This window comes from Macrobrachium nipponense, chromosome 5 (genome assembly GCF_015104395.2).
Source record: "Macrobrachium nipponense isolate FS-2020 chromosome 5, ASM1510439v2, whole genome shotgun sequence".
Lineage (NCBI taxonomy): Eukaryota > Metazoa > Arthropoda > Malacostraca > Decapoda > Palaemonidae > Macrobrachium > Macrobrachium nipponense.
Window position 1 is genome coordinate 89,466,954 of NC_061107.1, and position 16,789 is coordinate 89,483,742.

The 16,789-nt window shown below is 38.3% G+C and overlaps 2 protein-coding genes across 6 annotated transcripts in view; one reads left to right on the plus strand and one right to left on the minus strand.

Annotated features, from left to right (window-relative positions):
- The window catches only part of LOC135215486 (transient receptor potential channel pyrexia-like), a 57,914-nt gene extending 51,899 nt beyond the window's left edge, over nucleotides 1-6,015 (plus strand). The window contains exons 3-4 of the mRNA XM_064250244.1: nucleotides 3,877-4,046; nucleotides 4,278-6,015. Of these exons, the coding sequence (XP_064106314.1) occupies nucleotides 3,877-4,046; nucleotides 4,278-5,082 (975 nt within the window). The 3' untranslated portion in view covers nucleotides 5,083-6,015. The remainder of the gene's footprint in view (nucleotides 1-3,876; nucleotides 4,047-4,277) is intronic.
- Nucleotides 6,016-6,211: 196 nt separating this feature from the next.
- Nucleotides 6,212-16,789, minus strand: part of LOC135215488 (recQ-mediated genome instability protein 1-like) — a 359,294-nt gene continuing 348,716 nt past the window's right edge. For 4 of the 5 annotated variants that reach the window (XM_064250249.1, XM_064250248.1, XM_064250246.1 and 1 more), the window contains 2 exons: nucleotides 13,641-13,707; nucleotides 6,212-6,542 (listed from right to left, as the gene is read on the minus strand). In XM_064250249.1, coding sequence (XP_064106319.1) covers nucleotides 6,361-6,542; nucleotides 13,641-13,707 — 249 coding nt within the window. In that variant the 3' untranslated portion in view covers nucleotides 6,212-6,360. Of the gene's footprint in view, nucleotides 6,543-13,391; nucleotides 13,708-16,789 lie in introns of those variants that run through there. The other variant, XM_064250247.1, reaches the window with a different exon arrangement.

The following is a 16,789-nucleotide window of genomic DNA, read 5'->3' on the forward strand; positions in this document are numbered from 1 at the left end:
GCGACAGCCAGAACAAAAAGGTTACCAACATATTGCTCTCCGATTCCAGACCAGGAAGCAGTGGCGGTAGATGCGTTCCTGATGGATTGGTCAAACTTAGATCTGTACGCTTTTCCTCCGTTCAAGGTGCTGGGGAAAGTGATGAAGAAGTTCAGGGAGAGCAAAGGAACGAGGATGACCTTAATAGCCCCGTTTTGGCCGGCCCAAAGTTGGTTCACAGAGGTACTGGAATGGACAGTAGATACGCCAAGGACTCTTCCTCTAAGAGTAGATTTACTCAGACAACCTTACTTCGACAGGTTTCACAAGAATACCCTCGCTCTGGGTCTGACTGCGTTCAGACTATCGAACGTCTGGTCAGAGCGAGGGGATATTCTAGAGAGGTGGCCAGTGCAGTGGCTAAGATCCAGAAGAACCTCCACAATCACGGTGTATCAGTCGAAGTGGGGACAACTTCCGGAAGTGGTGTAAGAACAGGAAAGTGTCTTCAGCAGTACCTCTGTGACCCAAATTGCAGATTTCCTTCTTTACTTGAGAAAGGATTTACACTTGTCAATTTCGACAATCAAAGGTTATAAGAGTATGCTAACCTCAGTGTTTAGACACAGGGATCTAGACATCTCGAATAACTTAGATTTGAGAGATCTGATTAGGTCGTTTGGGACGAAGAAACAATCAGAAGGCAGGCCACCTGCTTGGAACCTGGATGTGGTCTTGAAGTATTTAACTTCTAGCAAATTCGAACCGTTAGAGGAGTCCTCTCTGAGGGATCTTGCTAAGAAGACGATCTTTTTAGTAGCATTGGCAACTGCTAAAAGAGTTAGTGAGCTTCAGGCCATATCGAAGAAGGTTGGATGGAGACACGGCAATGCAGTGTGTTCATTCCAAGAAGGTTTCCTGGCCAAGAATGAGGATCCATCTAATCCTTGGCCAAGATCCTTTGAAGTTTTGGGTCTAGCTGAATTGGTCGGTAACGAGCAAGAAAGAGTTCTCTGCCCAGTGAGAGCGTTGCGATGTTATATAGAAAGAACAAGAGTTATCAGAGGGAAGTCTGATGCTCTGTGGTGTTCAGTTAAAGACCCCACCAGACCCATGACGAAGAACGCTCTAGCCTTCTTCATGAGAGAGTTAATTAAAGAGGCTCATATGTTGTGTGAAGAGCAGAGCTTTGGTATTTTGAAAGTGAAGGCTCATGAAGTCAGGGCAGTGGCGACTTCATTAGCTTTTAAAAAGAATTTAGCCCTCAAGGAAATCATTGAATCCACATATTGGAGAACTAATTCAATATTTGCGTCTCATTATCTTAGGGACGTTTCAGACAACCTTCGATAATTGTCAGACGCTAGGTCCATACGTGTCCTCGGGTACAGTATTGGGCAAAGGAGTTACTACCCCATAACCTTCTTTTAAGCTAGTTGATTTTATTAGGTGATGGTGTTTGTGTTTTTTGGTCGTCTGAGAAAAGGGTGCGGTACTTTTCTCAGTCGTGTTAGTATTATCTGGTGATGGTGTGTGTGTAGTTCAGGTAAATGATATGTTACTAGCTTGAATGCCGTGGCATAAGAGGGCTATAAGGATCTGTCAACACATTGGTCCACGTCCAGTTGTCAGTTGCCAGTCTTAGCTTCTTCAACATACAGGACACTTCCTTGTTGAGAGCTACTAAGGTTAAGCAGGCTTAGAGGCAGGACCTATCAAGTCAGCTACCTTAGCAGGTAAGGAACCTAGAGTTTTAATAATATTTTAATAATATTTTTATACTCTAAGAATGTTGCTGTCCTTGACCCACCTCCAAATGTGTCAATCAGCTATATATATACCTGCCAGGTAAGTGTCATACATTAAAATGAAGTTTTTATGATAAAACAAAGTTTAATGTATACTTACCTGGCAGGTATATATAATTTAATTCCCACCCACCCGCCTCCCCTCAGGGGACAGGGTTCAGAGAAATCTGGCCCAATTGGGAACGGTTCCTAGCGCTAGCGCCACGGTAACGGGGTGGTGGTTGCCTGAACTACTAATAGGTTACTAGCGATTGCCGCGAGTTTGAAAATTTTAAAATTTCTGCCAGGTGGAACAGAGAATATAGCTATATATATACCTGCCAGGTAAGTATACATTAAACTTTGTTTTATCATAAAAACTTCATTTTTATGACCCATATTTCCTTACTACTTTGAACCTACGGTAAAGTTAATATCGATCTTTGTTTCTCAGTAAATTTAACGGATTTTCGTTTCTCAGTAAATTTAACATTAGTTGAAAACAGTTAAATTTGCAGTACCTTAAGACCATTTTTAGTAACTGGTATGGTATCACAGAAGGAAGCATAAGAATTTTCCTAGTCTCTTCACTTTGTAACAAGGTGTGGATGGGTTATAATTTTATTTGTGTAGGTGAACATTTTATATTATATATATATATATTTATTGTTCTTAACCCCCCAGCAAGGGCAGTACCACTTCATGCTTTGTTAGCCATCGGAGTCCTTCTTCACTACAAAGTTCCCCCTGAAGTACAAGCACTCCAAGGCTTCACCACCACGCCACATGTCAAGCTGAGCACCAACCAGAAGCAGTTTACTGCAAACTCTCTTTACTACCTAATTAAGAAATGACAGGCATTATATTCAATGCTAGCGACTTCTATTTCAAATTCATTACGCAAGTTCATGTTTTGGAGTAGCATATGTCCATAGATCCTACTTCATGTCAATGTGGGAATCAGCAATGTAATTGCTTGGTAAGTTACATTAAAAATGTAAAAATGACATTTTGATTATAAAATAAGGTTTTATATACCATATGTACTTATCAAGTAATTACATAATTGGCGCTTGCCCCCTCTGATGGACATATGGCATCAACAGATTAGCACCATATGCTCAAGTTGTAACTGATTCACTCCTACTAGGGTCCGGACTTAGTCACCTGCACAAAAAGTTGAAGTACCACCAGCAAAATTTTTAATTCAAGCTGCTGTATAAGGGGAAATTAACGTAATGTAATTATGTACAGTGGACCCCCGTATTCGCATTCTCCAGATTCGCGGACTCACACATTCGCGGATTTCTCTTGGGAACGTTTCCCTGCATTATTCGTGGAAAATTCGTGCATTCGCGGTATTTTTCTATGATAAATGTCCACAAATTCCTGTTTTTTTTATGAATTTCATCATAAAATGCACTTTTTGTGATAAAACTATTAAAAAAACCATATATGAACATTTTTAGTGGGTTTTTCTTGAGTTTTACTAACAAAATAGGCTGTTTTTATAGGGGTTCTAACTATTCACGGGTTCTAACTATTCATGGGGGGGGGGGGTGGGGGGTGTCTGGTATGCATCCCCTGCAAATACGGGGGACCACTGTACTACTGGGTAGTATATATAAAACCATATATAATTTTTTTTAAACAGTAGAAGTGATAAATAAAATAAAATTGAAACCACTGTTGAGATGGTTGTGTTCATCATTCTACAAAAACATCACATTGACGTAGCTGGGGACTTATTTCACAAAAGTTGAGTCACTGAATAACTCTAGAAGCAAAGCTGAGAAGACAGGAAAATGCTTGTGTAAAATAGTAATGCAACAGCCCATTTTCAACTGAAATAAATAGTTCTTGGAAACAAAAATTTGTGAACTTAACATTTCAAGTCATTTGGTTGTTAATTATTTAAGCTGTATTAAAATTAAGATGTAATTTAACAATCCCTTTTGGGCAAGCTGTGCAAGTTAAGAAAGTTGACTCGATAGTCTTGCAAAACTATATTTGTAATCACTACCATAATAAAAGTCGTCATGACAGTATTAAAGTCTTATTAAATATTAAAACATATGCAAATGTTTACACTCTCTCTATTTTTTAACAGGTAATGATGACTGGTGAGCTCGATTATGAGTCCATCTTTCTCGAAAATGAAAATAGCCCTGCTTTGCTGAGTATTATAATTCTTGTGGTGTTTATAATTCTGGTCTTCATCATTCTCTCAAACCTTTTGGTTGGTCTGGCTGTCAGTGATATGTATTCAATACGGCAAAGGTAGGTGTGCATCTGCTAAACTTTACTTTTTATTCTTGAATTGAAACTGCTGAAGTTTATTTTATGAATTTCAGTATGTACATCTTTTAAAATAAAAATTTAGAGAAGACAGAAACTGCATTGTTAAATGCTGCAGTTTGCAACAATGACAAGGGTTAAACTTATATTCAGTTACGTACTACATTACTAAATATATGGACGTGTAGATAATTATTTCTTTAATTTCTTCAGGTCGGAGGTTTTGCGTCTAACAAGGCACGTGGAATTAATGACACAAGTTGAAGCCCTGTTCCGTAGCCGTTTCATGCCCAAAAAGCTTACTGCATTTTTCTTGAAAAATATAAGTATCACTGATGGACTACAAAAGCCTTCTGTCAGTATTTTCCCTAACCGCACAAATGGGTTTATTGATTGTTTGTTCATTCTGTTGTCCAGGTGGTTACCTTCTAGAAGATTCCTGATAAAGGTATTTGAGATTTTTGTATCGGGTTTCATAGCTCCAGAACATGAACCATCTTTACCAAAAGAACTTCTTGTAGATACAGTCAATATTGCACTAAGAGAACATGAATTGGACAAACGTGATCGTATACTTCATTTGCGGGCTCATCAGTCAGGTGTAGCAGGACAACATAAATACTTACCATTTCACCAGCAGCCAGTTACTAACCAAACTACTTTAATGAACAAGTCTACTATAATGAGGACAACCTCAGTTGGACAAAGAAACTCATGGCGTTGGACGTTCACTAGCGATACTGATGTAGAAGATGATGCAGAAAATGCTCTTCAGGTATTACAGACTCAGCCATCTGTTCGTGCATCATGGTTAGGTGTAGCACCTGTACGATCTGTTGCTCCTGACCCCAATGCTAAACTCGATGAACTTCGAGTAATGGTTTTAGGCCTTCAGTCAACAGTTGAAAATTTAATGACAATAATACATCAGCAGCAACGGCCTGAGGCTTCACCACTTACACAGAGAAACATACAGGTTACACTGACAGAGAACACTAGTAGTGAAGTCAGCGTTTAGTCCTCGTCTAGTAAGGTATCTTAGCTACAGCTAACACCTGTGAATTTGTGACTTACTTACTATCCATTGATAATTTACTGAAGGCTGTGTACAGTTCCCTTAAGCCTCAAGCCGTACCGTTTTTTTATTTTTTATACACATCTATTCCCACTTCTTTCTTCCATCTTGCTATCCAACCTACGTAACTACTACTCATTAGTCCAACTGTTGGCTTTTCTTCCAGTTTTTTTTACTTTATTTTTTTTCTGGATAACTTATCTTTCTGTTCAGTTACACTAACACACACTTCTTACCATTTTCAATACGATATGGTGTAGCTCAAATTAACCGAGAGCTTGGGTTTTTATCTTAATTTTCATAGTTCTCATCCATACTTTTGAAAGGTTATTTCAAAAATCAGTATTCTAGCTGCTGCTGCTGCTATTTAAACTAAACTGTGAATCAAACTGTGCCATGCATCATAGTCTGTTATATTTTACATTTTATTCATAACTCATGAGTATTTTATGTAATCACTATGATTTGTTGAGGAATAAGCCTATACATACACATTAGAAATTCTGGCGATATGAACTATGAAATGCATTTGTTATTCACATTCTTATGGAGAATGTGTTACTTAAAAAAAAAATTTAGCATTACAACTGATTTTGAGTAAAGTTAATCACATTATGTTCATTTACCATTTTTCTCATTTTACCACTATTTTTTAGAAACAGTAAGAGAAGTTACTTATTTTGTGGTTATTAAATGTTATCTATACTGTGTATGGAACAATTCTACTTTGCATTCAGTTCCTAGTCATTATAAATTTGTAGTTACAGAAATCATTAAATCATCCATTGACTATGGCATTTTTCATTTAAAAAGGAAATTCGTTTCAAGTGCATTTGAAGGCATTCTTGAAATCTTTTAAGATGCGCACAAAAAAATTTCAAGTGACTAATGCAATGCACCTTTTTTCAAAAAGTAAAATTAAAATTCATTGAAGACATAAATTTCATGTTTTTCTTCTACAGTCTATCAGTCCTTAGTAGTTTATTTTTTTAAATTTTTTTTTATATCAGTCCTTAGTAGTTTATTTATCTATTTTTTTTTATTAGTACAATTCCTTTTGAAATGAGAAATGCCACAGATATTTTAATAGTCTCCTTGAAAGCCACTTTGTCCCTATACAAATCATTATCTTTTAGATGGATTACCTTTGTTGAAAGGTGATCTAGTAATTGAAGCGTTGTGACACTGCAGTTCACTAGCTACATACATATGAGTAGGACCTTAAGGGATCCATCCATCAACTCGGTATGAGCAGCTTGTGCTCAATGTTTTTATAACAGTGTTATAATGATGGACCCAGTATGAGATGAAGAGGTACATTCTGTCCATCCAGGGCTCCTTGGGTTTCTCCGTGAAATCCGCAATGTTCTTTCCATGGCCCTGGTCCACACATGCAAGACATCCTGGAATAGGTATATAATCTGACCTCTGGATTGGACAAGTTTCTTTTTTTTTTTTTTTTTACCCAGTCACTCATTTAGGCTTCTTTTGCAGAATTACTTCATCCCAGAGAATGCCAAGACCTGCCCCCTACAGGTGAACTTGTTAATCTGAGGAGTGGTGAACATTTGGTTAGAATGACTTCATGTAGAATAAGCTCATTCTCTTAAAAAAAAATAAATAAATAAATGGAATCAACCACCACAGCTTCACTGTAGGCTACATCATTGTTTTCCTTGGGGCAACACAATGGGAGACTTGGCCAGGTCTCTTCATAGGGCAAGATAAAAATTCAAAAGCTTTATAGGTCCAGGATTGGCAGAGTTAAATTCTCGGGCATTCCATTGAGGGGCGAGATGTGTATATCTGGTGATAAAGGTTCACTGTTGACTTTGTTCATAAGTCACGTAAAGCCTTTGGTCCCGTTGCTGAATAACCACTGGTTCCATGCAACATAAGACCACCACCACACACAAACAAATATAGGTCCAGAATATTGATTTGGACCTTACCCTCTCCCTCCAGGCCACACCTGTAGGATTTTGGAAGGGCAGCAGTGTTTGTAACCTCTTCCAGACAAGTTGAAACAAGAGAACACTCGCTTGAAAACAGACCAGTTACTTGGTCCTCCTTTCTCTTTCTGAAGATTAAAAATCAATACAGCATTGGAAAAAATGGAGTAATGAGAATCAGGACTTTTTATCCACTGTGTAGTCTCCAGGTTCCTTTATTCCCAGCAAAAAACACTACAGCCAAGCCTTAAGGGGTTGGCTATACCAGACATCAGGCTTTGGGAATGACTAGACCTACACAAAGGCCCAATCAGTTTCAAGGAATCCTCTCCCACTTATAGGTCTTGACTCTTCTCTGAACTCCCTTTCTGTTTCCAGCTTGGATAAGGACGAAAAAGGGAATTGGTTTCTCAGTAAGTAATTCTTCTCTCATATAGCAGTGGGTTTATCGATGCCTGTCATGCCGATACGGAAGTGTCAACAATAATTAGTGTGTGTTCTTCAGGACAGTTCCCAGACTCCATTTCATTATTCTTCGGGTTCATCCAACTCTCTCGCTTTGTTGACGGAGGAAAGAGTCTACTTAAGACTAGGAGGTCTGGAAAACTTAGCCCTATTAATAGTAATAATGTCGACGGAGGTATGGACAATGTTGATGAGAAATACACTTTTAAGGTTTAGGCGACTACTCTTAAGCTAATTCAGTAGTCTTTTTACCGGAAAAAGTTTGTTTATCAAGCTGTTTTCATGACAGAAACCCACATTCCATGTAATAAATCTGAGGGAAATGGAATTATTCCAAATACTCTTACATTGGGTCTCTTGAAGAAACCATCACTTCATCAATGACACTGCCAATCATTGAAAGTACTTGTGCTTTAAGATGTCTTCTGCTCTTAGGTGTATTCACACAGTTGTCAGTGTGATCCCATTCACATGGGATCCATTGGTATGGAATCTCAATGACTGGTGTACCAGTAGACAAAAATGCTTAGAACTGCCAATTTTGATAGTTAAGAAAAAATAAATAAATATATAAAAATGCTAATACCCGGATAAAAATGCTTATGTCTGGGTATTTTAATAAAACTTTTAATCACAAAAAGTGTATAGTCATAATTGAAAATACAGTAATATGAATATTTCTCAGTGAAAAATACAGTCCATAGAAAAATCAGTGAATTTGCTGGTCCAAGACTTATGAATCCAAGAAAGCAGGGGTAGACTGCTCCAAATTGGGGTTGACTTCTCTCCTTCACTGTTCTAAACAAGGATGAGTAGTTTCCTACTCAAATGGCCAAAAATGTACCAGAATTGTTAACTGATATGAAAGCAGTTGAAGTTCATCCAAAAGATCATTTGGATCAACAAAACCAGGGTTTAACAATGCAGTTCCTGTTTTAAGCCACAACCAGCTTGGCTTTAGCAGATTTTTTCAGTCATCCATCATCTATGGATCCTTACGTCCTCCACGGAGAAAGGCTTCTGTTCTCACTTGCATTGAAGGTGGTGTGAGGTGAACTTGAGTGGTTTGTTCTTTGCAAGTGTGTGGACATCAGAGGCTGCTGGCTTGCAAATCAATGTCCTTAAGGTGGTTTATCACTAATTGCACCACAACTCTTCCAAAACCACTTTCACTCTGTAGAACAATACAATCATGGGTCGACTAGCAAGATTTTCAACTTCCTTTCTCCTTTAGATTGGCAATACAGTTGCATGTGTGGGCAGATTGCCATCTGTTGGGCTCTCAGCCAGATACATCTGCTTAATTGCAATATGATGGTTGATCAGTTCAGTCACTGGGGCAAGTCATAGGAACAGTGTGACCCCTATAACTGTACATTTCAGAAAGTTTGTGTTCAGGAACCCTGGGATTGACCAAGAGCTGCTATGATACTAATCTGGGACTCCCATTGGTACTGTGGTTGCCAATCTGTACCTTTGGTTGTGTTAGATGCTTTCCAGTACCCTAGGGATGACCTCGACATCTGTGCTTTACCACACAACCTGACCTGTTCAGGGATTAACAAAGCCAAGTAGATACAGTCGGCTTGATTTAATCATCCACCTGATTAGTTAGAGCAGTGGAAAAGTACAAACATCAAGAATGTCCCAAGGGTGTTGGAAAAAAAGTCTTCCACAACCTAAGGGAAGGGATGAAGCAGCTCTTGAAGCTATAGCACACACCTGAACCAAAATCAATTGGCTGAAGTCTGCTTGTTGGCTGTCGCTCCAATGGGTAGTCTTCCTCCAAGTCACTGCGTTCTTCCACTCATTGTCTCTTGAAAGGTAGGAAAGAAGACCGAGAAACTGATACATCATACAATGATGAAAAGAGCAAGGGTGGCAGAAAAAACCTCATTAAGGAAGCTTCCCTGGACTTCTCATCCTTCAAAACAGGAATGCAAGGAGGGAAGGGAGCATAGAAATTCTTCCTTACTAGGAGAGAGTATCTTCAGCTTAGATGTCCAGGAAATTGCGGAGGCATTACTGAAAACCGCAACCAGGAACCATTCTCAAAAGAAAAAGGCAAGCGAAGTGAAATCCAAATACTCTTAAGAACTACTCTGGCACTGAAGATATGCTCGTCCGTGTTCCGAAGGGGAAAGGAGATGATCTAGGCAGGAAAAGTACCAACGGCAGACACTCAGACAGGATGGTGAACAGGAGTAGTGGCCTACAGCAAGAGACAAAGGAGAATGCTCGACTTTTCCACGTCGAAAGGCAGTGGGGGATGAAGCATCTCTTTAAGCTATGCCAAAGCAATGAATCACACCTTAACCAAAATCCATTGGCTAAATTCTGCTCATTGGCTGTCATTCAGGTGGCGAGTCATCTCCCACCAGTCATTATGTATGCAAGGAGGGAAGGAAGCATAGAAATTCCTCCTTACTGGGAGAGAATATCTTCAGCTTAGACATGCAGAAAACTGCCGAGGTATCACTGAAAACCGCAACCAGGAACTGTTCTCAAAAGGGGAAAGGAAACAATCGGGGCAGGAACAGCACTGATGGCAGACTTACGGACAAGGAGGTATGTCTAGTGAAGAGAGAATTGTTGCCTACAGCAAAAGTTTCTGGTGATATAAGTTCACTCTCAACGTGGTTCGGAAGTCACGTAAAGCCGTTGGTCCCGTTGCTGAATAACCACTGGTTCCATGCAACATAAAAACAATACAAACAAACCTACAGCAAAAGACAAAGAGAATGCTAGATTTCTCCAGGTGAAAAGGTGGGAGGGATGTAACATTTCTAGAATCTGTGATGCATGGCAATGAAGCGCACACAAACCAAAATCCATTGGCTCAATGCTGCTCATTGGCTGTCACTCCGATGGTGAGTAATCTTCCTCCAGTTATTGTACTCTTACACCCATCACTGGTAGGAAAGAAGACTGCGAAACTGCAATACAGCATACAATGACAAAAAGTGTGTGTGAGGGAAGCTTGCCAAGACTTTTTATCCTTCAAAACAGGAACGGGAGGGGAGCATAGAAATTCTTCCTTCCTTGTCGAGTATCTTCCAGCTTGCACATCCAGAAAACTGTGGTGGCATTGCCGAAAACGGCAACCAGGAACTGTTCTGGAAGGAAAAATGCAAAGAAGAGAAGTCCAAGTATGTTAGGAACTACTCCTCCAGCACTGAAAATATGCTCATCAGCAATCTTGGCAGGAGCAGCACAGACAGCGGAAGCACGGATGGGGAGGTACATCCAGTGAAGACACTGTTGTGGCCTACAGCAACAGGAGGAGGCTCGACTAATGCAAAATCAACATTAAAAGCCCGGGGGATGAAGCAGCTCCTGAAGCTATGACAAGGCAACAAAGCACACACCTGAACTAAAATAGATTGGTTGAACTCTGCTCATTGGCTGTCCAACAGTGAGTTGTTGTCTTCCAGTCTCATTGGCTGTCCAACGGCAAGTCATCATCTTCCAGTCACTATATATTCTTCCACCCATCATCTCTTGAAAGGTAGGGAATAACAGAGAAACTGCAATACAGGTCCTGCGACATCATCAATCTCTGCTTCTTCCATGTGTCAAGGGAGAGGGGATCAATGCCAGCAGGCAAGCAGTTTTGTACAACAGGTTACGAAACCACCAGACTAGCAAAGAACCCTCTTGCTTCAATGCCTCTGGAGATCATCATCTGAAAGACTAAAACCATTCCAAGTAACTGTAGTCGAAAGAAAAAATTACTTGTTCAGAGTGAAAAACACTTCAGAACAAACAAATGTAGAAGGATGTTCGATAAAATGAGGTTGATAAGACATTTAAAAATACCTTGTAAATTACAGACCAAAGGTTCGTATTTTAGGAAAAACACAAATTAGTTAATTTGTCATATTTTCCAGAAGTAATGTCACAAAAAATCCTAACTGTGGCATAGGCCCTGCCTTCCTTAATATCACATTTCAGAAGTCTCTCTTCCTCTGCTCACTTAAGTGATCTGGGAGTTGACATTTCCAGCTAGGAAAGCACTAACCTAAGGAACAAATTGCAAATGTTTAACTATGTAAACAAACCTGAAAGTCTTATCATATAATCCCACTGGTCATGTCCCTTTTGCGAAACTGTAACTGGATCTGACACGTCCTTGTGCAACTTCGGCTGTGGTAAAATTGTGATAATTTTGATTTAGCCAGTACCTGGACAGGCAATTGAGTCAGATAGCCCATTACCTTAACATGTACTTGGCCAGTCAGTAATGATGTGCACTGTTGGGTCTGGTCAGAGCCTGAATTGGTGGCCACTAACAATAGCAAACCTAATACAAAAGCTACCATGACCTCATACGAAAAATCTGGTATCGTTGTTCTTGGGAAAATAGCGCAAGTGGTAGTAGATGACCTCAGATCCCCACTGTTAAGAGTGAATGAGTAAATTATATTTTAATATTCCTATTAATGCAAGATTATTGATTGGAATATTTAGCTTTAAATGATAAGAAATCAAATGTACATTAACTGCTTATTTAGTTAATGATTTAAATTGTACAAAACATATATGTAATTATTAGATATTTAAAGATGTACATATTTTTATATTAAAATTACTTTGTATTTAATGTATAAAGCTCAAATAACTTTGTATTTAATGTGAAAAGCTCAAATATTAACATATTATAACAATTTGTTCATCTAAATTTTTTAATAAATATGATTTTTACATAAAATCTGGTTAGTTTCCATTAACCTTAAAACTTTTGAACAAGGATTCTGGATGTGACAGTATTAGTGAAAGTACTAATCTCTCACCTTTTATTTCCATCAGTGACAATTTTGTAAAAGAAAAGAATGCAAGACAGAGAAGGGGGTGTGACATCAATTCTATGTATAGGACTTGTGGCTGCAATTAAATCTGAAAAAAAAATGTTGAAGACCATACTCTTAAGTGCAATAAAAGTAAAACGGTTACAATTAAGATAAAATGTTGAAGACCATACTCTTAAGTGCAATAAAAGTAAAACGGTTACAATTAAGATATGAACACTCCAAGTTCTTGCTGGAGAAAATGGTGCACTTGGCTCAAAGGTTCGAAGGGAGGGTGTGCATAGCTATTCACTTCATCCCTTGAGTGCTCTTATCACCTGTTTTCCTGGGAGCTGCAAGTGAAAAATAATACAAGTGGGAGCCCACATTAAACTGAAATGAAGGTCCTGTTCTGAATTTCCTAGTATGGTATGTATGTGGATGATGGGATCACTTGACATAATAAAATGGTCTTTTCTGCAGGTGCATCACTGCTATGGCTTTTCTAAGTTGTAACAAACTTCTTGAAAAATGCAAGCTACTCAATAATAGCTGAGGGTTTTCCACATCCTCCAGGTTGTTAGGTCACCCCTCATTATAGCTGTTCAATGTTAAGGATGTGGAATATTGCAATTGTTTCCTTGCTCTGCAGCAGCAGAGTTTGCAGGATAAAACCTCACTGTATCATGAAGCCTCTTGTGGAGAGACTTGCCGAATTTCCAAGAAAACGAGAAGCTTAATTTGCAAACTTGAAGAAATACCCAAACTATCAAAAACACTATTTGTAGATATTACAGATGAAAATGAAGTAAAAGAAAAAGAGTTTATGTTCAGCCAAAACACAGCTAAATGAAAGTCAAGCAAAAGTATCCTTAAAATGATACTAGCAAAAATGTGATAACTGCAGATAAGAGTAGGCACTCTATTCACCTCTCAAGCTAGCCAAGTTATGTAAAGATCTATCTGAATTGGTTTGTATAAAGTATGAACACTAAAATCATGAAAAAATAGACTACAGTAGAGCTTTGGGTTAAAAAAATACCAGTGATTAAAATAATTATTCCATATAAATTTACTATATATGTATACTGTACAAGGAATATTGTAAAAACTGATTTCATAAAATATACATCTGATAAAATAAATCTACATGCATTACGTGAAATATTAAACAAAATATATTCTGAAATCCAAATCACAAAGATAAAATTTCATTATAAACTTGAGGTTCGTCTTGACAGCTGCAGAGCAATGGTAGAATTTACAGGAATAATTTCTATTAATCTTGTTCGCTGACCTGGTAATAACTGTAGTCTTAGAAGGCAACACAACGAAATCAATTTCTGCTGGCAGCTTCCTACACTCTGAAACGGAAAACTTTTGTCAGTTGAACATTCTGCAATAAAATATACGTACTTAATCTTTAATTCTCATGGAGGACGATGGAAGAGGATTCAATCATTTTAAAGTGCAAGAAAATGTCATGGCAAGTACCAATCCTACAATTGTCAATTCTATAGAGTCAACAAAGTAAATTAGTGGCCTGGAGGATATTACATTACTACTTGAGGAAGAACAACTAGTACAGTCCGAACTCTTAAAACCCGTACCCTTGGGATCAGGCTACTGCTGGATCCCAGAAAATCCTGGATGGCAGAAATCACCCATAAAATAATGCCCAACATAAACAAAGTCTTACCTGCCCGCTCATTCAAAATAGATATTGCTGTGTTATCAAAAGTAGAAATCTTATGAAGGATCACTTTCTTTAGGTTTGGTTCCTTATGAAAATTCTAGCCTGCTCCATAAGCATCTCCCCGGAAATGCTTACACCTTCACTAGAATGAAGCTTAAACCAATTTTATTATAAGTGCACTGTCAAATTCTGATCTGGCACTTTAAACTTTTCTGGCTTTCATTTTCAGCAAAAATCTTAAAATCATCAGCTGATTGCATTTTACAGACATCATCTCAGCCATTAATCGCTAAATGAAACTTGTTTCAGAGAAAAAACTATCAAAGCTGGGTTTAAAAATGCCATTGGTATAAAAATGCAATAAATTAAATGAAATAATGGTGTGATTTTACCAGTACCTGATGTTGCTTTTGCCTCTTCTAAAACGTTTGTGGCTTGCATATTATTCGCTCCTTCAGCCACAACTACACATTGCGTGAAGGATGAATACAGATTTATTTTACTATTTTCATTTCCAAAAGTCACCATTATATAAGAAATAGTAATTAATTCTTAAACAAGTCGCAAGGTTGGTACTCTTGATTTAATGTATGAAGATACATTTAACCTAATGAAGTTTTGAAGATATGGTTAACCTAATGATGTTTTGCTTCTAAGCCTATTTATTGGTGAAAAGTTAACTAGGATATAATATAGGTATCTACCGAAACAGACAGGCATAGAAAGCCTGCCTAGTGACAGGCAATGAAAGCCTGCCTAGTGCAATCTACAGAAAATACATCTCCACTAATATACAATACACATGATGAAATGTTTTTGGATGAGTTATATGCAAATTACAGTTCTTTTATATGCCATATATTTTTGCGTTTCACAGAATGTTTTCATTGAAAATAAACTATGCTTGTGTATTTATGGAGCAAGCTTCAATTCCAAAATCTGAAAAAATCCCAAAACTCAAACGATGTGTATCACCACCCTCTTAAACACTAAAGAATTCACTGGAAATAAATTGTGCTTGTGTATATACTGAGCAAGCTTCAGTTCAGAAATCTGAAAAAATCCAAAAACTGAAAGGTGTGGCACCATCTTCTAAAACACTAAAGAACTAATGGCAGGTGATTGAAAAAAAGTCCAGATCATGGGAGTTGCCAGACCACAGAGTGCCAGAGTTAAGAGGTCAGATGGTACTTAAATGCATTCATCTCAACAAAATGGCCTGCATAGGAGAACAATTCCATCAACAAGTCTCATGCGGTGCACTGTGGGCATTACTTAACCCCTTATGGATGGGTAGCAGTCATATATGATCAAGATTTGGCACCATACAATTTGAACAAATTGTGTGGGAAAAATGTTCCTAGATCCATTTATAACTAACTGGCAACTCTTCAAGATTGCTGTATGAGAGCTGGAGTGAGCTGAGAGATTGCCTTGCTTGAGGTGGAAAAGGGGAATGTTGTCACAACTTCCCATCCAAGGATGCATCATCAATATATTATAATATACATACATTATACGTACTCAGAATTTGTTCCTGGTTTTAGTTCTTACCTGTTATGATATTGTCTGAGCTATAATTTTAATTTGACATAATAAAAAAGGGATTTTGACGTAGGAAAAATCTATTTCTGGGCGAGGAAGCCGTGTCGCCCAGTGAAATGTGTCTGCTTTAGCACTATTTCTAGTAAAATATTGCTATAATACCAGAGAACTGCTAAATTGGACATGTCAGAAGCCTCTGACTCGCTCACCTATATAAAAGGTGTCGGTATAAAACTGGGGCGAGTGTTAAACACTACCACAGCAACCCCTCCAATTAGCCTTTTCCTCATCAAAAGACCCTAAATACGGGGAGCCGACCCATTGGTCACACCTAGCTACCCCGTTGAAGGCGTCTGTGACGTCATACTTTTCGATAGCCTTATCGTGTTCGCACGTTCGAATATAGCTATCTGTTCTTTTATTTTTATTCTTGGTTATGGATCATCAATCTACCTCTTCACCCAAGTTAAGTACTGGTTCCGCCCTTTTTCAATGTTTATGGAGTGAATTTGCCTTTCGTTTTGCCTTTATTTAGGGTTTTGTTAGGCGTCACTTTTAAGTAGCGGGCGGGCGGTGAGTCGCCTTTTCGGCTTACCCATGAATTGTACCGATTTCGAGTGGTCTTCCTCTCTGCTTGTAACATGTGATATTTCAGTACATATATTTATTTATTTCTTGGGTGGCAGTTTTAAGTCGATCCTATTTTCGTTTATGTTTTTGTTATTTTCATTATTTTCATGTTTTTCACGGGGGTCTTCATTCGAGCACGTTTCTTTGTTACGTGTTTTGCCGTATATCCACCGTTATCCCTTTTATTTTTAAGTTTGGTATATTTCATTCAGATATTTTTCCCTTTTTTCTTTTCGTCTGCCTGCCGTTTCTTATCGTTTTGTCAGTAGGCAAGTAGGATTTCCCCTTTTGCGCCCACCGTTATTGGGTGGCCTTCATAGCGGTTTTATATTTTAAGAGGTTTTATTTTCATTTCCCCACCCCGTGTTAAAGCATGATTTTCTTTTAGCTTTAAGTAATTGATTTTATTTTGTCTATGTATTTGTTGGATGTTATGTCGGTTAGCCTACATAGGCTGTACCTGCGTTTTCCTCGTGATCTTTTTTCGTGGGGATAAGCTGGTCACATGATCGTCACCTCATCAGTCCTCCCTTCCTCCCCCTCACGTGGGGCCCCCAGTAATTGGGTGCTCCTCT